General features: G+C 45.2%; 3 protein-coding genes across 3 annotated transcripts in view; all 3 read left to right on the forward strand.

The window, feature by feature from the left end:
• The window catches only part of LOC132205992 (ferritin heavy chain A-like), a 38,601-nt gene extending 16,769 nt beyond the window's left edge, over window positions 1–21,832 (forward strand). The window contains exons 3-4 of the mRNA XM_059640808.1: window positions 20,784–20,909; window positions 21,677–21,832. Coding sequence (XP_059496791.1) covers window positions 20,784–20,909; window positions 21,677–21,832 — 282 coding nt within the window. The remainder of the gene's footprint in view (window positions 1–20,783; window positions 20,910–21,676) is intronic.
• Window positions 1,115–4,451, forward strand: LOC132206578 (ferritin heavy chain A-like). Its single transcript, XM_059640814.1, has 4 exons — window positions 1,115–1,219; window positions 3,519–3,665; window positions 3,959–4,084; window positions 4,296–4,451. Exons 1-4 carry the CDS (start codon window positions 1,118–1,120, stop codon window positions 4,449–4,451), a joined length of 531 nt encoding a protein of 176 aa, XP_059496797.1. The 5' UTR covers window positions 1,115–1,117.
• Window positions 7,702–14,298, forward strand: LOC132206577 (ferritin heavy chain A-like). Its single transcript, XM_059640812.1, has 4 exons — window positions 7,702–7,803; window positions 9,102–9,248; window positions 9,424–9,549; window positions 14,143–14,298. The coding sequence occupies exons 1-4, from the start codon at window positions 7,702–7,704 to the stop codon at window positions 14,296–14,298; spliced, it is 531 nt and encodes a 176-aa protein (XP_059496795.1).
• Window positions 21,833–26,726: the final 4,894 nt, after the last annotated feature.

Consider the following 26,726-nt stretch of genomic DNA (forward strand, 5'->3'; position numbering starts at 1 on the left):
TGCTGAGTTTGTGGGTGAGATCATAGGAACTGCAGATGATGGAGACTCTATTAACTTCATCCCACCGCCTTGACCTGTCTGTTCTCCCTGGACTGACCTATCTCTTCCCTACCTCCCCACTTACACCCACCTTTACTGGCTCCATCCCCACCTCTTTGACCTGCCTGTCTCCTTCCATCTAACTTATCCTCTATGCATCTTCTATCCGACTCCCCCCTCTCCCTATTTATTTCAGAGCCCCCTTCTTCTCCCCCATTTCTGAAGAAGGGTCTAGGCCCGAAATGTCAGCCTTCCTGCTCCTCTGATGCTGCTTGTCCTGCTGGGTTCATCCAGCTCTACACCTTGTTATCTGAGTTTGTGGGCAACACTGAATTCAGTTACATTCACTGACTCTCATTCACTCATTTCCATTTCTCTGTCCAGTGGCTGTTTTTGCAAATTTCCACAAAACGACTGAATTTGTTTTGTGTACTATATCAGCTTCGCAGCTCCTCAATCATACCAAATTTGGCCAGGTTATGAAAAGCTGCTTCAGCAAAAGTAACACGTTATTGCTAACAACAAGAACAAAGAAAACTGGAGAAACTCACAGGCCTGGCAGCATCTGCGAGGAGAGAAAGAGAGTTAATGTTTCGGGTCCAGTGACCTTTGTCAGATATTCTATTCTGATGAAGGCTCTCTGGACTTGAAAGGTTAACTCCGTTTAACTCTTCACAGATGCTTCCAGATCTGCTGAGTTTCTCCAGCAATTTCTGTTTCTTTTTCTCAGATTTCCACCATCCACAGTTCTTAATTTTATTTTAGTGTTTATCACTAAGTTCAAACAAGAATGTTAAATACTGAGGTACTTTCAGATTTGAAACAAGAACCCAAGAGCAGTAACACCATTGAGGATAAGGCCCTAAAACTGTTTCTATCACAAACCTCTGATTGGCTCTGGTCATATCCTTATTAATTGATGACTGAATGCATGATTCCTGATTGGTTGTCAGGAATCGTCAGTCATCATTGGTGATGTTATTCCCTGTTTCAGTGCAGGGTGTTCCCAGGAGTATAAATGCAGGAACAAGAGTCAGTTCTAGAGTAGTCTAGGTGATAGTGAGCAGGAATAGTGAAGATGGTTTCCCGAGTGTGTCAGAACTACCACAAGGACTGTGAGGCTGCTGTTAACAAGCAGATCAACCTGGAGCTCTATTCCTCCTATGTTTACCTCTCCATGGTGAGGCTTCTGTTCCTGAGACTGTATTCTGAACTCCAAACTTTTAAGTAAACTGTCTTTTTATTGTTGAAGCTTAGTGTGGGGCTAAATCATTAAACAGTGAGTGTTCTGAAGTGTGTGTGGTAAGTGACTGGGCCTTGTTATAGCATTTGCTTTGTCCATATTGAACATGGAGAATAAATCAACAGATATCTATAGTTGTAGACTATGCCTCTGGAGTAGTGACTCCTGATGCAGGCAAACAATACCCAGATCCTGACTTGAAAAATATCTTCCATGAACTTTAACTCAAATCTCTCTCTCCTAAGTTTGCAGATCATGAGCCTAGTCACTTATGGTAACTTAGTTAGGTTGGTTGACTGGAAATATAACATTCTAGTAAATTTATGCACAATCCAAAATAAAACATCAAGAATTGTTAATTCAATCTTTATTCCTGTCTCTAGTATGAGACTCTCTAAAGCAGCACAGTTCAAGGAGATTGTCCCTTGATATCCAACCATGTGGCTGAGAGTAGAGCAGTGGATGTGGTATACATGGATTTTTAAAGTAATGTGCTTGATAAGGTTCCCCATGGTAGGCTCATGCAGGAGGTAAGGAGGCATGGGATATGGGGAAATGTGGCAGATAAAGTTCAGAACTGGCTGACCCTGAGAAGACAAAGGATGGTAGTAGACAGAAAATATTCAACTTGGTGCTCAGTTATCAGTGGTGTACCATGAGGATCTGTCCTAGGTTGCCATCTATTTGTGATGTTTATAAATTCCTTGGATGAAGGAGTAGAATGGTGGATTCGCAAGTTTGTGGACAACATCAAGGTGGGTAGTGCTGTGGATAGTGCAGAGGGCTGTTCTAGGTTACAAAAGGACTTTGATAAGATGCTGGGCTGAGAAGTGGCAGATGGGTTTTAACCCAAAAAGTTCCTTTCCTTTTGGAAGGACAAACTTGAGCAGAACATAGGGTTAATAGATTTTCTGCAGTGTGAAGGGGCAGAGGGACCTTGGGGTTCACGTCCACAGTTCCCTGAAAGCTGCACCCCCCTGCTGCAGGTGGCTAGAGTGAAGGTGTATGATGTTAGCTCTCTACTAGAGGGCTCTTGAGTTTGAGCTGTCAAGCTGTGCTCCAGCTGAACAAAAGTCTGGTTTAACAACATCTGGAGTATTGTGTATTTCTGGTCACCTCATGACAGGAAAGATGAGGCAGCATTAGAAAAGGTGCAGAGGAGATTTTCCAGGGTCCTACCTGGAATTGTAGGAAAGCTCTTAGAAGGGAAGTTTGGGAGCTAGGGCTTTTCCTTTAGATGTCATGTGATTTGATAGGTGTACAAAATGATCAGAGGTATAGATACAGTAGACAGCCAGAGACCTTTTTTTCTTTAGGTTAGAGGTAGTTATTATGAGGGGGGCATAGTTTTAATGAGTGGAGGTAGATAAAGGGGAGTTGTCAGAGGTAGGTTCTTCTGTGGTCAGTGCATGGAATGCATTGCTGGAGAGGGTAGTGGAATTGGCCTCATTAGGCATTTAGGCAGCTATTCGACAAGCATGTGGCTGATAGTATAAGGTAGGGATGGAGGTTAGATAGACCTTGGGATCAGTAAAAGTTCAGCACAACGTTGTGGGCCGAAGGGCCTGTTCTGTCAAGTTAGATCATGGCCTAGTGGTATTATTGCTGGCCCATTAATCCAGATATCCAAGTGATAGTCTAGTCAAGGACTGGAGTTTGAATTCTACCATGGCAGAGGGCAGAATTAAAATCCAGCATTAAGAATCAAATGATGACCATAAACAATTGATTGAGCAAAACCATCTTGCTCCCTAATATCCTTTTTAGGGAAGGAAACTGCCATGTTGGCCTGATCTGGCCTACATATGACACCAGGCTCATGGCAATGTGGCTGGCTCTTAACTGTGCTCTGAGTAATTGGGATGGGCAATAAATACTAGTCTAGCCAGTGATGTCATGTTCTGTGACTTGGAAAAACAAAAATTGCTTTTCCTTGTGGACTCCTTAGCGATGAGTTTCCCAAACTCCCAAAGTGTGCACAGCAAGGATTGTTGGACTAGGATAATGGTCTCTGTTTGGCTCTTGTGTTGACTGACTAAATCTCCAAAATAAAAGTGGAGCTCCTGTTCTGGAAATTTCCCCTTCCTGAGGATAAATTTTAGCTGTCAGTGTATACCATTTTTTCCTAATTCACTTAATGGGTCTAAGGGATTTGAATTGTACACTTCTCAGCATTTGCTCTCTTACTCTAACATAAGTGAAGTGAAAGGGCATTGATTCTTGATTCTCTCTGCAGTTCTCTTACTTTGACCGGGATGATGTTGCCCTGCGTCACTTTGCTGAGTTCTTCAAGGAGCAGTCCCATGAGGAACGGGAACATGCAGAGAAACTGATGGCATTTCAGAATAAACGTGGGGGCCGAGTTCTCCTACAGGATGTCCAGGTAACTTGTACCATCTAAGAATGAGCTTCCATTAATGATGACTGACAGCTGAAATAAACAGGATTGGATTTGAGAACAGTCAGTTTGAAGAGTTGGAGTCAATGATCTATTCTGTTTACAATCCTGTCTTCTCCAGGTGTAGGCAAATCTTCGATCTAGCTGCCATTAACTGGGCAATCGGTAATTGCCATGAATTGTTAGTCCCTATGCATTGCCTCCCACCTTGCAGGCATTGCTTTGACAGGAATCCCCCATGGTTGTTGTCTTGTATTTGAACATCTTTGTCTCTCCAGAAGCCAGAGCAGGATGAGTGGGGCAATGGTCTGGAGGCAATGCAGAGAGCTCTGCAGATGGAGAAGGATGTGAACCAGAGTCTGCTGGATCTGCACAAACTCTCCTCTGGCCACGCTGACCCTCATGTGAGTTTCTTGTTAATTTGGGAAATTGCAATGCATAAGGCTTAGTTCTTCAGAATTTCTGCATCTAAATAACATTCACTTGAGTGGGTGTGGAGAACAGTTGTTCTTTGATTTGGTGGTTAAAGCTTTGTAACTACTTCAGCCATTGCTGACTACAATCCAGTTTCTTAACACCTGATTTTTTTTTTTAAATACTTGTGCCTTTCTCCAGCTGTGTGACTTCCTGGAGAGGCACTACTTGGATGAGCAAGTGAAGATGATCAAGAAGCTGGGAGATCACATCACCAACCTGAAGAGACTGGGAGCCCCTGACAATGGCATGGGAGAGTACCTGTTTGACAAGCTCACCCTGGGGGAGAGTGACTGAACTGCCAGCAGGAAATGAATTTGTAATGTACTTGTGTAGCTAGGAAACTTGTAACTAGTGAGGCCAAGCTTGTCAAAACATTAAATAAAGTGCCTATGGGCTAGATCCTCGTGGTCTGTTAATGTACCTGAAATCAGGCGTCTCATGTACCAGACCAGCCAAGATGTTGATGAGATTATCACTCCCATGTCATTTTTGGCATGACACAGGACAAGATCTGGTCTTGTATGATCTTCATGCAATGCACTATAGAGTTTAGAGCTGCTCTAACAACAGTTAGAATTTAGTATGATATTTTTCTTGCCCATCTAAAGCTGATGTGGGGGTAGCAGGTGGGTCAAAGGAATATCAAGAATAAACTAAACTTTCTTGAATCTTTTCAAGGGCTCAGTCTTCAGGAGCAGGGCCTCTGGACTGAGGAAGGAACACTACCACAGGAGCCTCTATAAACAAATGACAGCCTCTTAAAAGTGGGACATCAAATCAAAGGGTATGACTCCATGTTAATCCCATAAACACTTTACAAACCCTGCTGGACCTACTTGGTTACTTTTAAAACATTTTCATTTTCTTTTTGAATCTCTAGCATCTAGGTTTCTACCTAGTTGACCTGCTCCTCAAAGGGGAGTGCTGGTTAAAACAGTAGCTTGTGGGAACTTAGTTCAATACATGGGTAGAAACACTGTTTCCAAACTCCTCTGTTCTAATGGAGCCCTTATTTACAATAGTTTAAACAATTGTTTTTTTAATCCAAAAGCAGATACCATGAGGAATTAACTTGCGTAGTTTTGCTCACTTAAAACTTACGCATATTCCCTTTTAACATTTTTCTGGTAACACTTGAGCAAAGTTGTAAATGACAAGTAGTTCTGGAGACCTGTGAGCTCCTCTTTATTGAACAAGCTCTTGGCAGTTCCTTGCAAACAGAAGGTTAATACAAAAGTATGCTTTTATTTTTGAAGTTGAAGAATAAATTAAAGCTGGTTCTATGAATCTGAGCTTTAAACCTTTCAGGCCTGATCCATCAGTTAATAAAACTCAAATGAAGCTGCTCCTTCATTAAACTTGTCAGCTTGTTGTTAAATTTGAAGGAAATACCCATTTCCAATCCTGTTTGTTCACTATACATCTACATCTACATCTCCTTCACGTTAATGGTTTAACCTTGTTGCCATGACCACAATTCTGAGGTTTGGTAGTTCATTTTTGGAACTTAGTTGAGGTCTGGTTGATACAAGAAAATTATTCGTCTGTCACTTGAATCACAATCTTTGAATCTCAGACGGAAAGAATGAGTTTATTTCCAAACCCAAACCATCCCTTCGCCCTGCTGGCAGATACTGAAGTCTTGTGGTTCCTGGGAAAAGGATTTGTCAGTAGTTATACCAACAATCTGTAACCGCAGGCCTTCCAACAATGGATCTTGTGTCCTGTGTCCATCTGCATGGCTATTGAGTGACCATATTATGTCTATCCGCTTGGACAAAGCCCTTTATGAGGACTGAACATTCCCTGCATCTCAGCCTTTTCAATAAGGACAGGTTTTGGTGCCCGGTATAGCTTCTGTTCAGCTGGGTCAACTGTACCCATTTAGTGGTATCTCTTCGCAAGAAGATTTTATCTATAGTGTCAGCAATGGTCCTGGGTGTGAATCTCAGACAGCCTCGTTTTTGTATCTGGACCAGCGTTTACTCCAAAGAAGCCACATGTTCACCTGTTCCAGGATTGAACCACTTCTCTAATAAACTGTGACATCAACGCTTGGGATCTTAGAGGATGCTAGGATTCCTAACAGACCAGAAAGAGGTCATTCAGCCCATTGAGTCTGCACCAACCCTCCAAAGAGCACCACACCCAGACTAATCATTTGCCTCCCATCCCTGTCCCTGCAACTACACATTTTCCATGGTTAGCCCACTTGCCTGCACATCCCTGGACAGTAGGGGAAATTTGGCACAATCAACCCACCTCGCCTACAACATCTTTAGATTTAAGGAGGAAACTGTAACACTTGGAAGAGACCCATGCAGACATGGGGAGAATGTGTAAACTCCACGCAGACAGTCGCCTCATGCCAGGATCGAACCCAGGTCCCTGGTGCTGTGAGGCAGCAGTGCTAGCCATTGTGACACAAAACAAGGCCAGAGGGAAAGACTAAAATTATTTTTAAATAGTGAGTTGTTACAATTGAGAACGCACTGATAGGGCAAGGTAAGAGAAGCAGATGCCTCAATGATTTCAAAGAGAGATTTGGAGACATATAACGACAATGAAATGAATGGCAGCACTATTGGGAAAATCAGAGGACTGGGACTAATTTGAAAGTTCTTTCAAAGAGCCAGCACAAACTTTCGGTACTAAATGGTCTCCATTTGTGTCTGAATCAAAGAGTTGGAAAATATTCGAGTCTAAACATTTCAAATAGATTCAAGTCACATCAGTCAAGTTGAAAGTCACCCTCTGAACAAATAACATTGACCACAGGAAAAGATGAGCTGCTCCACTGAGTGTGTTCTCAAATCTCTGCAGCCGAGACCAGTGTGTGGGTGAAATTAGATTCAGCCACATTAACTTGCTCTCACATTTCCATTTCTCTGTCCTGTGGTTGGTTTGCAAATTCCCTCAAGATGATCTGACTTGCTGAGGAAAAAAAAATAGCAAAATAACTGCGGATGCTGGAAATCAGAAACAAAATCAGAAATTGCTAGAAAAGCTCAGCAGGTCTGGCTGCATGTGTAGAACAGTTCTGAGGCAGGGTCACTGGGCCCAAACGTTAACTCTGGTTTCCCTTCACAACTGCTGCCAGACCTTCTGAGCTTTTCTCGACCTGCAAAAGGTACTGTATCAGCTTCACAGCTCCTCGTACGTATCAAACTTGACCAGGTTATGAAAAGCTGCTTCAGCAACAGAGTAAGATATAGTTCCAGAGAATAAAACTTCAAGGGATTTTCAGAATTGAGGAATGTCAATGGAATCAAAAAACTAGTGACAACACCAAGACAATTCGGTCAAACGGGACACTATTTTCCAAATCTCTGATTGGCTCTGGGTCTCAGTCCATTCCCGACAGGCCCCTCTCCTGAGTTCACTGGTGCCTGAATTCATGGAGATTCCTGATTGGCTATCAGTGATTGTCAATCTTCATTGGTCACATCATTCCCTGGTTGAACGCAGGATGATACGAGGAATATAAATACAAGAGCTTGTGGTAGAGAAACTCAGTTCTAGAGTTGTTGAGGTGATAGTGAAGATGGCGTCTCAAGTGTGTCAGAACTACCACAAGGACTGTGAGGATGCTGTTAACAAGCAGATCAACCTGGAGCTCTATTCCTCCTATGTTTACCTCTCCATGGTGAGGCTTGTGGTATTGAGAGTTCATGCTTTCTCCTTTACTTGTTACCCTTACTGGCTTGACCCCACCCTTCTGTACACCTCCCAACAACCTGGAGCAACTAAGTGTATGTAATATATCAATGTTGTCTATTCTCCTGTGTTTTATAGCTGCCTGTCTCTTATAACTGTCTGGTGAGAGCTAATGAAATGTTTGTTTTCATGTTTCTTTCGCCTACCAAACCGCACCCTCTTCTCTCCCCCTGCGGCACCCCCCCCCCCCCCCATCCACTTAAGGGGTCCCTTTTGCATTAAGGGACTAACTGCTTTGCATGATGTCACTATTAGGTTTTATTTCAGTATCTTATTGGGGTTCAAGATTCCTTGTAGCTTCTTGGATGATTTTCAGGACACAAAACTGATCAATTTCCATTCCACTTTCACTTTAAAGTGAATGGGGTGACTCACTGTTGAAGCGGTCACTATGTATGAGCCACCTTCATGTCTATGAAGGAGTATAACCCTGATGTGTTGGTTTCATACTGGTACTTCCAAAATGATGTCTTATGTTGCCTCAATGTCAAGGGATCTTTTTCTTGTCTCAACTAATAGTAGTGGATTGTTAATTTTTGGGCTTTTAGTGAAAGAGTCTGATTCATTTGGATCAAGTACTGAAATAAACCCAGGCTCCCTATGCAAGTAGGAATTTTCTGAAAGGGGTGTTTGGTCTCTTGACTGTCCTTTTGAGATCTGGGGGAAATAATGGCTGTTGAGGTGCTTGAGTTCTGACTCATTAGCTCCTATGCCAATGAATGTGAGTCTGACCAGTTGTGATCACTTTCCATGTTAAAATGGTGGTGGGATGGGTGGGTCTATAGCTGGAGAAGACTTTTTCTCCAAGGAGAAGTGAACTCTGGTCACAGTGATAGAAAACATGACCTGTAGCTGTGATCACTATTTGTAGTAAGATCATGGTCATTTGGTGTACATTCTACAGTAATCTTCTAGCTAACCAGTAACTCTGCCTCAATATCCACTTCCTTAACTATTCCACATTTCCCCAACACCCAAATCTTTCAGTTGCACAAGCAATTGAAGCTGCTTGTCAGTCAAATGACATAGACATTCCTACACTTGTCTCTAGTACTGCACTCTGTATACCCAGCCTAATATGGTCCTATATTGTCTGTATAGACAGGATTTGAATGCTTCATTCTTTGTCTTTTTAAAAGAAAAACTACACAAGCTCTTGCTGAAGCTCTGGCTGGATGAGATCTGGAGCTTTGCTGACTTGGCCACTTTGTCCTCTTCTCCCCACAGTTCTCTTACTTTGACCAGGATGATGTTGCCCTGCGTCACTTTGCTGAGTTCTTCAAGGAGCAGTCCCAAGAGGAATGGGAACATGCTGAGAAACTGATGGCATTCCAGAATAAACGTGGGGGCCGAGTCCTCCTGCAGGACATCAAGGTTGGTCTATCCGCCTACATTGTAATGACCTGAACTAGACATGGATTTGAAGCTTGAATTCTACTGGGATAATGCTATATGGCACATTAGTTCCTAGTTGCCTTTCCAACTCACTGCATTGCACTTCCCTTCACTTTTCACATGAGTGAAGCATCTGTCTCTTCCCTCCCTCCAGAAGCCAGAGCAGGATGAGTGGGGCAATGGCCTGGAGGCAATGCAGAGAGCTCTGCAGATGGAGAAGGATGTGAACCAGAGTCTGCTCGATCTGCACAAACTCTCCTCTGGCCATATGGACCCTCATGTGAGTTACTGATGATCAATCATCAGGGTATTGAAGGTGATAGTGGAATCTGCCCTGCCCTGCATATTGACCAATGTCCATGCAAGCTTGTTTTGGTGCAAAAAGCACTTGTGCTAATTGTCTGTGACTAATTTGATGTCGTATTCAGTGTGTAAGCTATTATAGGGATTATGGCCAATTAAATGAATTAGCTTGGCAAATGTGGACAAGTCAGCTTTGCTCTGCCTTCTGTAACACCTGTAGCTCAGGAGGCTGTTTCTAGCCTGTTCTTGGAGATCGCCAGTTGCTGTAGCTATCCATAATAGTAACACCAAGGAAGGCCAATCCAAACATGTCTGTCTGAACTAATTACTCTTGTTTCCTCCAGCTGTGTGACTTCCTGGAGAGGCACTACCTGGATGAGCAAGTGAGGATGATCAAGAAGCTGGGAGAGCACATCACCAACCTGAAGAGACTGGGAGCCCCTGACAATGGCATGGGAGAGTACCTGTTTGACAGGCTCACACTCAGCTGAGCTTTGGCACCGTTTTCTACTTTGTGTAGAATGCTAACATAAGCCTGTTCTTCTTTCTCTCTGGGTATGGAAATAAATTTCAGTGAAACTGACATGCTGCTGTGTTGCTCATTCCATGCACAGCAATCCAGACAAAAGATTGCTAGCTGTTTGAACTGATGGTGGGTAAACTTTAATGCGCTATTGGCATTCCTTCTGGCTCCCTAAATGTTATCCAGTGCTAGGCTACCTCTCCAGGCTACAGTTGAGCTGCATGAGGCTTTTGGTGTTGGGTTGAGAATGCAGGATGAAAATTGGCTACTCTGTTTACTGCATTCAGGGACTTCTTCCATTTCAACGGCATGTATTTACAATCATGACCTAGTTCAACACTGCAGCAGAGATTGACAAATTCTTTATCTCAAAAGGAATAAAGGGCTGCAGGGAAGTGGTGTTGAAATGCCCATCAGCCATGGTTTAAATGGCTGAGTGGACTTGATGGGCCGAATGGCCTTACTTCTGCTCAGTCTTATGGTCTGATATGTCATTTGGAAACATCATTGAGCTAGATCACAGAACTAGAAAAGGGTGAAAATGCTGTCTTTTAACAAGAGGAAAAGCTGCTTAGGCCCCTGCTGTCAAACACTCCCAGGCCAATGACATTGCAGGGCAGGAGGCGTGGTAGAGCTACTTAAAAGAAAAGAAGTCTTGATGCTTTCAGCTTCAAAGTAAAGCATCTTTGATACTCTTCTCAAATTGTGTCAGGACATGGTTTTTTCTTGGCCTGAAGAATGATCCCACTCCCACCAGGGGGAGAAGTTAATGCCCTGTTGTGTGCATTGGAGTACAAGGTATGTTTGAGTTGAGCAGAGCTGGAGTTTAAGATTCATTTATCTCATCTCCAAGAAATTACAATCATGGCATTCCAAATCCCTACAGTGTGGAAAAGGGCCCTTTGGCCCAACAATTCCATGCTGACCCATTCCCTTATAACCCACCTATCTTGCGAAATACTTGAACACTTAGCAATTTCTCACAGCCAGTGTGCACCTCTTTGGGTGGTGAGAGGAAGCTAGAGGATACCCACACCACTACTGCATAAGGGGTTCAGATAAGGCCTTTTGCAGACAAGTTGGGGAGGGGCTTCATGTTGATGAGGTGCAGGACAAACTTTTATCTGCTAATCCTTGTTGAGCAACAGGGACTTGATTGATGGTTGTGGGGAGGACACCCCTTTTTGGGAGAGCTTAGAGCAACTGGTCACCCATTTAAAATGAAATCTTGCTTTGCACTGGTAGGTTGAGGAGTTGAAAGTATCCGTTAAAGTGATTCTGAACATTACTGAGAGAGATTCTTCATGAGCAGAGGTGAAATTTTGACCCATGTTGGTGGGGTTCTGCTGATTGTTTGCAGGAACCAGAAATGGAACAATCTCTTCAATTCCACCAAATTATTGAAAGTGTTTCTTGCAGTTCTCCATGTGTCTGATGGGCTGACGTGCTCTTGCTCAGGAAATAAGTCCAGCCCCTGGATCTAAATGCTTCACAATCATTCCCTATGTTCAATGCATTCCAAACACTTTTCCCCCACCATCAATGACAGAAACAGAAATTGCTGGAAAAGCACAGCAGGTCTGTCACTGTCAGCATCTGTGAAGTAAATTTCGGAGCTAACATTTCAGGTCCGGTAACCCTTCCTCAGAATAAATGGCTGCTTGGAAAATGTCAGTTCATATGCAGAAGATAGGGATGGGGATGGGGTAGGGATTAAAAGGTTGGATAAAGGATAGAACACACAAGAGCAGATGGACAGACAAAGGAGTTGATAACAATGTGGCTAAGAGGGTGAATAGCTGTTAATGAGGATTGTTAGCGACTAACAACAGGTAGTGTGTGAAGGCAGGCCATCATTAAACTTGTTCTGAGGCGTAAATGGTCACAGAGAGCTGAAAGCAGAAGTATATCTGTGACAGCACCAACACCCCGATGGCCATTGTTGCCTCTGAACTCATGATTCCCTCTATTTCGGCTCTGCTCTGGCAAGTCCTCTCCTGGTTAGTTACAAATAGTACCGTAGTTGTGATCACATTCGACATGGTCTTGTTTCAGTTCTCAAACAGCTGGCTGGTTACGTTCCAAATTCTACAGCTCACAAAACAGTGAAAGGATGTTTTGTTTTCACCCGTTCATGTGACTGTGCATTGACCACTTTGAGATGACCCCCTTGACAGATGCCAACTGTTGGGAACTATTGTCTGTACCCGCACTGTCCGATGGGCATACAACACGCTGCATGAATAAAAGCAGAAAGGCTCAAGTTACATCCCAAGGCTCTCCAAGTATCAAATGTTAAATCTTGTCTCACAAATACCTCTCATTTTAAAGTCAACATTTGCAGAAGGAAAAGAACATTTAGACTGAGTGATGTTTGTCATCAACTGTTGTGATTATTATCAGGATCACTGACCTCTTATGAACCTGATGAGCGATGTGTCAATTCATCAAGAGATGGGCGAATACAGGAGCAATTGTACACAATAGCATCTCCAGGGTTGAATTTCCTGAGATGTATTGGGAAACTCTGATTTCGAGAATTCTATCAGTTTCAACTTGAGGAAAGTCACACAACCAATCTCCATTACAGACAAGTGTCCATGACATAACAGTAAGAAAGTCAAGCATGTGGAGAAATAGATAATAAAATGTGAGGCTGGATGAACACAGCAGGCCCAGCAGCATCTCAGGAGCACAAAAGCTGATGTTTCGGGCCTAGACCCTTCATCAGAGAGGGGGATGGGGTGAGGGTTCTGGAATAAATAGGGAGAGAGGGGGAGGCGGACCGAAGATGGAGAGAAAAGAAGATAGGTGGAGAGGAGAGTATAGGTGGGGAGGAAGGGAAGGGATTGGTCAGTCCAGGGAAGACAGACAGGTGAAGGAGGTGGGAAGGGGTTAGTAGGTAGGAGATGGAGGTGTAGCTTGGGGTGGGAGGAATGGATGGGTGAGAGGAAGAACAGGTTAGGGAAGCAGAGACAGGTTGGACTGGTTTTGGGATGCAGTGGGTGGAAGGGAAGAGGTGAGCTGGTTGTGTGGCGCAATGCGGGGAGGGGACGAACTGGGCTAGTTTTGGGATGCGGTGGGGGAAGGGGAGATTTTGAAGCTGGTGAAGTCCACATTGATCCCATTGGGCTGCAGGGTTTCCAAGCGGAATATCAGTTGCTGTTCCTGCAACCTTCGGGTGGCATCATTGTGGCAGTGCAGGAGGCCCATGATGGACATGTCATCAAGAGAATGGGAGGGGGAGTGGAAATGGTTTGCGACTGGGAGGTGCAGTTGTTTAATGCGAACCGAGCGGAGGTGTTCTGCAAAGCGGTCCCCAAGCCTCCGCTTGGTTTCCCCAATGTAGAGGAAGCCACAACAGGTGCAGTGGATGCAGTATACCACATTGGCAGATGTGCAGGTGAACCTCTGCTTAATATGGAAAGTCATCTTGGGGCCTGGGATAGGGGTGAGGGAGGAGGTGTGGGGGCAAGTGTAGCATTTCCTGTGGTTGCAGGGGAAGGTGCCGGGTGTGGTGGGGTTGGAGGGGAGTGTGGAGCGAACAAGGAGTCACGGAGAGAGTGGTCTCTCCGGAAAGCAGACAGGGGTGGGGATGGAAAAATGACTTGGGTGGTGGGGTCGGATTGTAGGTGGCGGAAGTGTCGGAGGATGATGCGTTGTCTCCGGAGGTTGGTGGGGTGGTGTGTGAGAATGAGGGGGATCCTCTTTGGGCGGTTGTGGTGGGGGCGGTGCAAAAATTCCATCCCCTATTCCCAATTCCTCCGCCTCCGCCGCATCTGCTCCCACGATGAGGCATTCCACTCCCGCACATCCCAGATGTCCAAGTTCTTCAAGGACTGCAACTTTCCCCCCACAGTGGTAGAGAACGCCCTTGACCGCGTCTCCCGCATTTCTCGCAACACATCCCTGACACCCCGCCCCCCACCACAACCGCCCAATTTATTGTACAACAATCTGTATGCATCACATCAATCCTTTATTGCCCTTTCCCAGAAGGGGGGAAATGTCTGTAAGTATATCTTAAATTCACTTACCCACTTCCAGCTGTGTGACTTCCTGGAGAGACACTACTTGGATGAGCAAGTGAAGATGATCAAGAAGCTGGGAGATCACATCACCAACCTGAAGAGACTGGGAGCCCCTGACAATGGCATGGGAGAGTACCTGTTTGACAGGCTCACCCTGGGGGAGAGTGACTGAACTGCCTGCAGGGAGTGAGCTTGTTGTCATGTGTCTGAATGGGAGACCTGTAGAGACTTATCCTTTTTGTAGAAGCAGCTCATTGCTCTGTACAAAGTGTAAATAAATTGCTCAATAGTGGACCATGTCTTGCCTCCCTTTCTCATTTTAATCTTTGCTGTGAGTTGTACTGTACTTAGTTCCTGTTTGGTTCTGCTGCTGCTGATGGGAACTCGTTTCCCAATGGGCTGTGGGTTTCACTATGTGGACCAGACAATAGTCTGCAGCGAGTTACCTTGGACAGGGGGAGCTGCTGCCCTGAGCCTTCCTGCATCCTGTAGTGGTTGACCCACCATATCCTCTGTAGGAAGGAATTAGAACTGATTCAGGAACAGTGAAGTGTGAGGAATGGCTCATGGACCTACCCTTCTTGACAAAAGGGCCAACTGAGCAGAAGGTTCTAAGCCATCAGGGAAACGTTGGTGGGGCGAGTGGGGGGGTTGTTATTGGGAAAACTGGTATTCCAGTAAGTTAAGCACAGCCCACAATTCAAGACACTTGTGGGTATGGAAAGAATAAACTTCAGGTTGTGCCTATGGAATTTTGCTTTCAATGCTACTTTAGTTGGCTTCATCAAGCTGTTTAGTATTACACTCTAATGGAGTGGTTGGGACTTGAAACCACCCCTCCTAGACGAGGGGTAGGGATGCTGCCATTGCACCAGCTAGAGTTAAGCAAATAATACATGCTAAGTGTGCATATGGGTTGAGTCCAACTCTCAAATCAGAGTGAGATGTAAATTTCTTGACTTGTCAAGTTTATCAGTCCTTGTTAGACTCCTGGGAGCACTTTCAAATAAAGGCCTAGGGTGCAGGTATTAAGTTCCTTGAAGGTGGGAAAGAAAATATTTGGGATGCTTCCCTGCATTGTCAGGGCATGGGGTACAGTATTTAGAATGTCACCCTACAGCTGAATCGGGTAGTGGTGAGGTTACTTTAGGAATACTGCATTTATTGCTGGGTTTCCTCCTAAAGATATCCTAAAAGCTAAAGGTTCAGGAAAAACATCAGCAAAGAGGCTGAGTAAACTGGCTCTAGCCTCATTTGAGTGCCAGAAGCCAAGAGGAGACATTCGATTTGTAATATCGAGGGACGTGGATGGAATAAATAGTCAAGGCCTTTCTTCCCAGGCTTGAAGAGAGCATAGATGAAAAGTGAGAGGCAAGATTAAAAAGGGTTCCTGGGGCAGCTGCCCTGTAGGGTGTGGTGCATTTGGAATGAGCTGCGAGAGGAACTGGTGGAGGCTGGTACAGTTAACAACAGGAGATGGTACTTGGCTGTGTCTCTGAAGAGTAAGTGTTCAGAATAATATGGGCAAATACTCATGAATGGGACCAGACTGGTTTTGTATATCTGGTGGACACTGTTGAATGGGACTAAATAGTGAGTTTCCATAATGACTATTCGTCCAACTGAGGAATGGAGTGCGCATCTGAGGGTTTACTCTAACAAGCTGGTGGCTGAGCCCCAACATTACATTTTCTTCATAAAGTTCGAGGACTAAAGGAGGGGAACAGGAACTTCACAAAAGAAACACTATTTTCCATCTACCTGTCGCCTGCAGGAATGAAAGCCCACCTTAAGGGGCTCTGTTAGACATATGACAAAACAGGAGAGATCCCAACAGAAAGTTTTAGAGTCCCTTCCAAACAAAAGGATGGAAAGCAACAAAAAAACAATTATCAGTCGACGACTGCCACTGTGTCAGGATCAGGTCTTGAAAAGTAGGAATTTATTTTATTTCAGAGGCTCAGCTTCTACATGAGCAGGAATGGCAGGGAGCTAACCTCCTTCTCACTCTGGGGCCTGCAGAATTTGTAAGAATAACATCCTCTGGCATTTCTGATGATGGTAAGGGTTGTGCTGACATTGAGATGTCCAATTGTGGGAGATATAGCTTGAGTTCATGTCATGCAGCCAATAGCCAGGGCAAGTGTTTGATCGGTGCAAAGGGAGATGTTGAAGAGCAGGTATGAAAAGTGAATTCACTGAAGCCAATCTATGTGGAAAAGTTTGAACTCAGTGTTATCTGTACATCCATCGTTTCCTCATAAAGGATCCTCTTGAACAAACACAAAGAATTGATGGCCAGCTGGGTAAAAGAAGCAACTGTAAAACAATGACGACAAGCCAGTAGCATCTGCCAGTGCTTGACTGTGGAACAATTATTCCAATCCTTGAGTCAGATGTGGCTCATCTCACCCACCAAAGCACAGTCCATTCTTTCAAAATACATCCAGGTTGTGTTGTACGGGAGCAGATTGAGTTCAAATCTGTCAAAGTCCAATCGCCCAGCAAAGCCCAAATTGTCACAACCCCGTGCGAAGAAGGGCCAAGGAGGAAACAATGCCAAATGAGCTTGGAACAGTGTGTCAGGCAGGATCGATTCCAACAACAGAAGGATAGCTTCAGTGAGAAACTGCCAATATATTTACATCTTGTAGATACCATTCGCAGAACAAATACACTTTAGCAAAACGAAAATCTTCTTCAACTGATGACAGTAGCAAGGAATTATGGTCTTGTTTTCAACCGTATAAAAGATCAAATAAATTTGAGCCAAATCAATTTATTTTGTTGAATCTCCTGATCAGATGATATTGAACTTCATTCTGCAAAATAAAACATAAATGAGATGCCGATGTCAGATAGAAATTACTGACAGAGGTGTCTCAATTTCTTAAGCTTTCTCTACCCACATGCTCGGAACCTTGCACCCGCTCAGGAGTTCTCTACAAAAACATGAGATAAGGCGATTAACCAGTCAGTGTGTCCTTCAACATTGTATTATGAACTTCCTGCAGTGTATTTATTTGGATATCAACTTGAGAAGAACGTGGCTATCTGTGGTTGATGTTACACAGACAACCAGGGAGTAAGCCAGGAACACCACCTATTCCCACAGAGCCAGGCACCACAGTCATTCATCAAAGTCTCTGGTGACCATTGAATGACCATGCGATGTGCATTAGTTTAGAAAAAACCCTTTGTGACCATGGGTCATTCCCTGCAGCTCAGGTCCATTCTGACCAAGATATTTGTCAATCACCAGATACATTTTCTGTTCAAATGGATGAAAAGTGTCTGTCCCAAGAGGGCTGTGTGTGGAAGATGATTGGTGGATTCTGATGTCAATCCCATCTGGCCCGTTAAATCTAAAGGAACACATCTCATCACCTGTTCCAGGACCAAACTGCTCAGAGTTACAGTATGAAGCAACATGGAAACAGACGGTTTGCTCTAACTCATCCATGCTAACCAGGTACCTCAAACTGAACCAGCGACATTGGCCTGCATTTGGCTCATATCTTTTGTTGAGGGCCAGACCAAACCTCCTCCAAAGACATTAAGAGTGTCATTTTTTATTTTTAAATGTAAGTGACAGTCATTGTGTTCCAGATACAATTTGATTGATCAAACTATTAACTTCAGACAAAGCATGCTTTATTTTTATAGTACAGTTGAAGTACAGACGAAACAAAATGGAAAGTATTGGCTTACCTCTCGAATTGCTGAACAGAATAGTAGACACATTAACTATTATTAATTGACTGTTCCAACACAGTGACATCCTGTAAACACACCCTTGGCAAAGGCAGATTCAGTGAAATAGATTGACTCACATGCAATTCTAACAGCCGGAGTCCCAGATTGTAGCTATAACAGAGAGAGGAATAAAAGATCCCGTGGCCAGCTCGAAGACCTCAGCCACTGCTGAAATTTAAAACTAAAAATCCTGTTTCAGTGGGTGCTTAACTAAACACTCACCACCTTCACCATCACCAAAACCCCCTCCCACAATTCCCCACTTACCCACTCCCCCAAGCAACTCGACTCAGATCGCTTTGAATGTTCGAACAGCAATAAAAAGCCTCAATGCCACACAAGTTACTTTCTTGACTTTGAGCGATGCGCTCTCCACCTCTGTCACCAGCTTTCTCCATTTGAAACTAAAGGCAAAATACACCTCTTCAAGCCGTTGTTTTGTCACACCTTCTACACCCTTCCTATTCATGTTCCTGTCCAAATTGCTTTTAAACGTCTCTACGAGGTCCTCCGACAGTTCATTCCAAACATGCACCACCCTCTGCATGAAAAACCTGCCCCTCCGGTCCCTTTTCAATCTTCTAGAACGAAGCTAATTGTAAACACTTGGGGTATCGGTGAAACATTTGAGGCAAAAGAATCATCTTTGTTCAGATGGTGGAAATCTGCTTCACTCAAGGTAACATTTTTAATCACTTCATCCCTGTCCCAGAATAGACACTTTTTGAGCAACCTGTTCAGGAGGCAGTGGCACCTGACACCAGTGTCCTCAGAACCAGAGGCATGGACACTGCCACCCCACATATCTATTTACAAACGACCAGCTCGATTGGCCTGCATTGAAAAAACTATCACTGCAAAAGCACTTGCTTCATCAAGAATAATTTGCCAAACCTCTGTCTCTGTCTCAGCATTGTCCCCATAACAACCTTTCCCTTTTCATTGGTGCCTAGATTGATGGGACATTCCTGATTGGATGTTAGGAATTGTCAGTAATCAGTGGTAATGTCATTCACTGGTTGAGTGCAGGATGTTCCCAGGAGTTATAAATACAAAAGTTTGTAGTAGAGCGATTTAGTTTTTGTTTGGTCTGGGTAACAGTGAGCAGGAATAGTGAGGATGTCCTCCCAAGTCTGCCAGAACTACCACAAGGACTGTGAGGATGCTGTTAACAAGCAGATCAACCTGGAGCTCTATTCCTCTTATGTCTACCTCTTTATGGTGAGGCTTGAGCGTTCACTCTTTCTCCTTGCTTGCTTTAGGTCACCGTTTTGCCCCCTCCACTGACCCCACTCCCACCACACAAGAAAAGGCAATTAGGGGTGGGCTATATGTTAGTGCTGTCCATGTCCCATGTGTTTCCTTGTTGTCTTTTTCATTGTATCTGGGGTGGATACAGTTTCTTTTGAAGTTGACTTTTGAATGTTTCTTCCCTCTACCAAATGCCTCTCCACTCAACTGATTAAGGAACTTTTGTTTGTCTTAGTAAGGAACTAGCTACTTTGCATTCTCTTTCTTGGGTTTTATTCTTAAGTGTTTTACATTGGGATAAAATCCAAGGATTCTTGGAGGATGATTTTTCATGTTGTAAGAACCTGTTCCATTTCTATGCCACAGCAGTTATGCTGCTTGGCCTGCTGTGTTCATCTAGCTTCACACTTTATTATCTTGGCTTCTCCAGCATCTGCAGTTCCCACTATCTCACTTCAAGTGAAGTGGCTGACTCTCAAATGAAGCAGTCACTGAGTCCTCCTGCCTGTTTCTGAAGGGGGATAACCCTGCTGTGTTTCATTAACACTTCATCCTTCAATGATGATGTCTTACATTATTATCCCAATGGCAGGGGATGTTCTCCCAACTGATGGAAGGCATTACTTTCACCCTTTTGGTGACAAGGTCTCCTGATTACATCCCTTCAGCTGAGTCCTGAAACAAATCTGGGTTCCCTGTTAAAATGGAAGTTGGTCTCTTGACTTTGCTCATGATATTCTGAGGAAGCAATGGCTATTGAACAGTTTTTTTCCAAGTTGCAACTCAGCTCCTACTTGCACACACATGGGTCTCATAGGCAAAGTGGGAACAACCTGTGTTAAAATGGAGGTCACATTTGGAGAAGACCTTGAGTCTAGGGGGCAGTCATCTCCTCGGGCTGGTTGAGTTGACAGATGTCACATGATCCCCTGTAGATGTGCTCACTGCCCTTACAAAGATTGTGGCTGTTTTGTTTGCATTCTGCACTTGTCCTGTGGCTAACCAATAACTGCCTCATAGTATCCACTTCTGATAGAAGCCAACAGACACCTAATTGGAGTTGGAGAACCAAATGAAGCCTCTCATCAGTCAAGAACTGTCTCTTGTATTTCTAAACTATGATCTCTAGTTCTGAACTGTATTCCCAGCCCAATGTGTACCCAGATTGCAAGTCCTGAATGTCTAGACATATTTTCTCTTTTTTGTCTAGTCTGGGGGGGTGCGGGGGGGGATTAAAAAACTCTCTCTCTTGCTGAAGTTTGACTGGATGCGATCTGGAGTTTGCCGGACTCTATCACTATCACTTTCTCCTCTTCTCCTAGTCCTTCCACTTTGACCGGGATGATGTTGCCCTGCATCACTTTGCTGCGTTCTTAGGGGAGCAGTCCCATGAGGAGCGGGAACACGCTGAGAAACTGATGGCTTTCCAGAATAAACGTGGAGGTCGAGTTCTCCTGCAGGACATCAAGGTTGGTGTATCCCCCTACATTACACCTACCTGAACTAGACATGGATATGAAGCTTGAAATCTGGGGTAATACCAAAAGGTTACATGGTGCGCACTCTTCTCTAGTTTAGTTGCAGCTCACTGCATTGCACTTCCCTTCAATTTTCACACGAGTGAAGCATCTGTCTCTTCCCTCTCTCCAGAAGCCAGAGCAGGATGAATGGGGCAGTGGTCTGAAGGCAATGCAGAGAGCTCTGCAGATGGAGAAGGATGTGAACCAGAGTCTGCTGGATCTACACAAACTCTCCTCTGGCAACACTGACCCTCATGTGAGTTTCTAATGTGGGTTTTTTGAAAGCCTCAGCTGTAGAATTCCTCTGCATTGAGGATCAGTTTTTAATCTGGTAACAAAGGCATGTTGACTGACAGGACACTGGCTAAAGCATTTTCTTGGGCTGTTAGGCTCTTGAATTGCACGTGTACAGCAATTCATCCTGCCGCAACACCTCCACTCTGGGAGGGTATTTCCTTCAATTTGAAAGAGGGAAGGCAGAAGTACTGAGCTGGCTTGTCAGGCCTTGGGATTTTTCAAGGCCTCATTGGTGTGGCCAAATCTCGGGGTTCTGATTTTACAGCAACATCAGAAGCATTTGTCTCAAAGAAATGGAAGCTTCACTGCTTCCTGGCTGATTCTCTAGCTTTGCTTTCCCCTCTAAGGAAACTGCATGTGAGAATCTGTCTGTATGTTCCCACTTTAGGCAAGGGGTATGTGTGGGATTATTGTATTGCAACAGTTACTTGTTAGAAATTAGAGACAATTGTTCATTGTCTTAAATTCTTTTGGCTGTAGTTGACCCACAACATAACATTCCCACTGACCAGGTGCATTGTATCCAAAACAGCCTGCATCTGTGTTTAAATGAAGTCCCAGTCGGGGCTAAATAAAATATTGGGGAAGGGGGTTGTGGTTCTGATCGCAAATCCTCTGCATGAGGACTGCATCAGTATCAAACTCCATTGTTCCAGTTCACAGATTGAAAGGTCAATCTGTTGGGGGAAACTGGTCTTGTTTAAATTCTCTCCTCTTTCTGGTCAGCTGTGTGACTTCCTGGAGAGGCACTACCTGGATGAGCAAGTGAAGATGATCAAGAAGCTGGGAGATCACATCACCAACCTGAAGAGACTGGGAGCCCCTGACAATGGCATGGGAGAGTACCTGTTTGACAGGCTCACCTTGGGGGACAGTGACTGAACTGCCAGCAGGGAACAAGCTTGTTGTCATGTGTCTGAATGTGAGACCTGTAAAGACTTCTCCTTTTTGTAGAAGCAGCTCCTTGTCCTGTACCAAGTGTAAATAAACTGCTCAAGGATTGTGTCTTGACTCCCTTTGGTTAACCCTTGTTGTGAGCTGTGCTACAGCTTGATCCTGTTTTGGTTCCGTTGCTGATGGGAACACTCTCCCTACTGGGCTGTGGGTTTTGCTGTCTGTCTAGACCAGTCAATTTCCTGGACCAGGTTGACTTTGAGACAGTGAGCTGCTTCCTGGAGCCATTCTACGATATTCTGTGAGAACCCACAACATTCTTTGAAGGAATTAGCACTGTCCCAGGAACAGTGAAGGGTCAGGTATGGCTCATGGACCTATCCTTCTTGGCAAAAGCTCCAACTGAGCAGATGGTTGGAAGAACTCAGGAGAAACAAGGGTTTATTGTGAAAGATGGAATTACAGTAACTTAAGCATAACCAATAAATCCAAGCACTTCTAGCTGTGAACAGAATAACTTTCAAGGTTGTGCTTGTGGGCATTTGCTTTCAATGCTTGTTTCTACAAGCTGTTCAGTATTACAATCAAAAGGAGCAGGGCAATCTTGTACCCATGCCTCCCTGACAAGGGGTAGTCACTCTACCACTCCAACACCAGGGGCTTTTCAAGCACATCATGCTGAGTGCATGTCTGAGGGAGAGCAAATCTGACACTCCCCTGGTTGAAACTTTCCTGGTTATTCAAATTTCAGTTCTAGCTCTCTTCCTGGGGAGCATTGACAACTGAAGGCTGAGGGTAGCGTTAAACAGGTCCTTTGAAGGTGTGGAGGGAAACATTTGGGATGTTTTCCCTTCATTTGTCAGTGCAGGTTTAGGGTTGCCATGTTCTAACTCTCAGGCTGCGGTGAGGTCCCTTTGGGAATATGGCATTCAGGTCCGTGATCATCTTGCTGCAGTCACTGTGTTTGTGTTTTTCTGAAACCTCAAGGTTCAGGAAAATGACGTGTGAGGTCACAGTAAGCCGTGGCGAACCTCCTTGGACTGTCAGAGGCTGAAGGGGGGTACATGGGCAGAGTAAATATCTGAAGACTAACATTCCAGGGTTGGGGCAAGCTGAGGGCATAGTTGACAGGTGAGAGAGAGGAGAGCCTTAAAGAGGATTTTGGGACAACCTTCCACCCAGGGTGGTGAATCTGGAATGAGCTGCTGTTGGAGGCCGGTCCAGCCCCAAAATAGAGAAGGCACTGGCCTCGCTACAAGAATCGTAGTCCAACAGAGGTATTTTCATTGCATCAAAACGTTTATTCTAATATATTTGTGGTTGAACCAAACAATGTATGCTCTTCAAAAAGTTCAACAATTCAAGGAGGGGGACATAAACCATTCTAATATAAATGGTTTTTTTTTTCCACATGGCTATCCTCTGCAAGCAAAAAACCCATCCTCCAATGCAGTTGGTCAAAGGGCTGGAACAACTAACAAAACAGGAGAGACGCCAACAGAAATATCAAAATGTCTCCCTCAAAACCAAAATGAGTGAATGCAAATCCACAACCAAGGATTAACAAACCACTGACGGTCTGTCAGGGTCAGGTCCTGGAAGGCAATCTTTATTTTAATTTTCAAGATCAGCTGCTAACTGAGCTGGAATAGCAGGAAGCAAAGCTTGTTCTAGCAGTGGGTACTGCAAAAGTCATGGGAAGAATAACATTCTCTGGCATTTCTCATGATGATGGCGAGGGTTCTGCTGACATTCAGACTTCAGATGCTCCGTTTTGGGAGACACAGCTTGAGTTCATGTTGTACTGCCAACGGCCGGGGGAAATGCCTATCATTTCACAGGTAGATGTAGAAGCTAAGGTATGAAGTGATTTCACAGAAGCCAATCCATGTGGAAAGCTTATGAACACCATGTAATCTGTCATCCATCATTTCCTTGTAAAGGACCCTTCTAAGCAAACACAAAGAATGATCCCTTGATGCCCAGTGATAGTGGGAACTGCAGATGCTGCAGAATCCAAGATAATGAAATGTGAGGCTGGATGAACACAGCAGGCCAAGCAGCATCTCAGGAGCACAAAAGCTGACGTTTCGGGCCTAGACCCTTCATCAGAGAGGGGGATGGGGTGAGGGTTGTGGAATAAATAGGGAGAGAGGGGGGATGTGGACCGAAGATGGAGAGAAAAGAAGATAGGTGGAGAGGAAAGTATAGGTGGGGAGGTAGGGAGGGGATAGGTCAGTCCAGGGAAGACAGACAGGTCAAGGAGGTGGGATGAGGTTAGTAGGTAGATGGGGGTGCGGCTTGGGGTGGGAGGAAGGGATGGGTGAGAGGAAGAACAGGTTAGGGAGGCAGAGACAGGTTGGACTGGTTTTGGGATGCAGTGGGTGGAGGGGAAGAGCTGGGCTGGTTGTGTGATGCAGTGGGGGGAGGGAACGAACTGGGCTGGTTTTGGGATGCAGTGGGGGAAGGGGAGATTTTGAAGCTGGTGAAGTCCACATTGATACCATGTGGCTGCAGGGTTCCCAAGCGGAATATGAGTTGCTGTTCCTGCAACCTTTGGGTGGCATCATTGTGGCACTGCAAGAGGTCCATGATGGACATGTCATCTAAAGAATAGGAGGGGGAGTGGAAATGGTTTGCGACTGGGAGGTGCAGTTGTTTATTGCGAACCGAGCGGAGGTGTTCTGCAAAGCGGTCCCCAAGCCTCCGCTTGGTTTCCCCAATGTAGAGGATGCCACACCGGGTACAGTGGATGCAGTATACCACATTGGCAGATGTGCAGGTGAACCTCTGCTTAATGTGAAAAGTCATCTTGCGGCCTGGGATAGGGGTGAGGGAGGAGGTGTGGGGGCAAGTGTAGCATTTCCTGCGGTTGCAGGGGAAGGTGCCGGGTGTGGTGGGGTTGGAGGGCAGTGTGGAGCGAACAAGGGAGTCACGGAGAGCGTGGTCTCTCCGGAAAGCAGACAGGGTTGGGGATGGAAAATTGTCTTGGGCGGTGGGGTCGGATTGTAGATGGCGGAAGTGTCGGAGGATGATGCGTTGTATCCGGAGGTTGGTGGGGTGGTATGTGAGAACAAGGGGGATCCTCTTTGGGCAGTTGTGGCAGGGGCGGGGTGTGAGGGATGTGTTGCAAGAAATATGGGAGACGCAGTCAAGGGCGTTCTCGACCACTGTGGGGGGAAAGTTGCGGTCCTTGAAGAACTTGGACATCTGGGATGTGCGGGAGTGGAATGCCTCATCGTGGGAGCAGATGCGGCGGAGGCTGAGGAATTGGGAATAGGGGATGGAATTTTTGCAGGAGGGTAGGTGGGAGGAGGTGTATTCTAGGTAGTTGTGGGAGTCGGTGGGCTTGAAACGGACGTCAGTTACAAGCTGGTTGCCTGAGATGGAGACTGAGAGGTCTAGGAAGGTGAGGGATGTGCTGCAGATGGCCCAGGTGAACTGAAGGTTGGGGTGGAAGGTGTAGGTCAAGTGGATGAACTGTTCGAGCTCCTCTGGGGAGCAAGAGGCGGCGCCGATACAGTCATCAATGTAACGGAGGAAGAGGTGGCGTTTGGGGCCTGCGTAGGTGCGGAAGAGGGACTGTTCCACGTAACCTACAAAGAGGCAGGCATAGCTAGGCTTCACCAGCTTCAAAATCTCCCCTTCCCCCACTGCATCCCAAAACCAGCCCAGTTCGTCCCCTCCCCCTACTGCACCACACAACCAGCCCATCACATCACCAACCTGAAGAGACTGGGAGCCCCTGACAATCTCATGGGAGGGCACCTGTTTGACAGGCTCTCACTCAGCTGATGAGCTTTGGAACCATTTTCCAATTTTCTCACTGGATAATGAAATAAATTTCAGTCCAACTGACTTGCTTCTGTATAGCTCATTACATGTAGAATGATCGAGATCAAAGATTGCTAGCTGTATGAACTGATCTTGTGAAAAATGTCATGTGTTATTGGTATGCTTCACTGCGTTCCAATGTTATCCAGTGTTAGTGACCTCTCCAGGCTACACTTGAGCTGCATGGGGTTTTGGGCTGTGGAGGTGGGGGGATGTGGAGTGACAGTTGCCAATTCAGAGTTGGCTGCTTTCGGGGGGGCTCCTTTGATTTTAATGTCATGTACTCTCAATCCTGATCCGTATCAACACTGCTTAACATATGGCATTTGGAAACACCATTACTGAGCTACAGCATGCAATTAGAAAGGGGATAAAACTTCGACTTGCTTTCAGTAAGACGAAAGCTACTTCAGCACCTGCCATCAAACACACTGAGGATAATGACATTGCAAGGCAAGCTGCCTTGTAGTTCAACCTGCAGACGTTCTACAGAAAGTCAAGTAGTCTTTACCCTTTTGAGCAGAAAGTAAAGCATTCTTGATACTATTCTCAACTAGTGTCAGATCAATTTCTTCTGTTTTATTTTCATTTGTCTTCATCAGCAAGAATGTTTCCCATTCCGTGCAGGGATAAAACGATTACGCTGCTGTGTGTAACAGAATGCAACGTATGCTTCAGTTCTCCAGGTAGGTTCATGGTATTCATTCACCTTGCCTCAAAGAAACGAGAATCACTGTAGAGGAATCCGACCCCACCACCCAAGACATTTTTCCATCCCCACCCCTGACTGCTTTCCGGAGAGACCACTCTCTCCGTGACTCCCTTGTTCGCTCCACACTGCCCTCCAACCCCACCACACCCGGCACCTTCCCCTGCAACCGCAGGAAACGCTAAACTTGCCCCCACACCTCCTCCCTCACCCCTATCCCAGGCCCCAAGATGACATTCCACATTAAGCAGAGGTTCACCTGCACATCTGCCAATGTGGTATACTGCATCCACTGTACCCGGTGTGGCTCCCTCTACATTGGGGAAACCAAGCGGAGGC

Source organism: Stegostoma tigrinum, chromosome 38 (genome assembly GCF_030684315.1).
Source record: "Stegostoma tigrinum isolate sSteTig4 chromosome 38, sSteTig4.hap1, whole genome shotgun sequence".
In the NCBI taxonomy this organism is placed as follows: domain Eukaryota; kingdom Metazoa; phylum Chordata; class Chondrichthyes; order Orectolobiformes; family Stegostomatidae; genus Stegostoma; species Stegostoma tigrinum.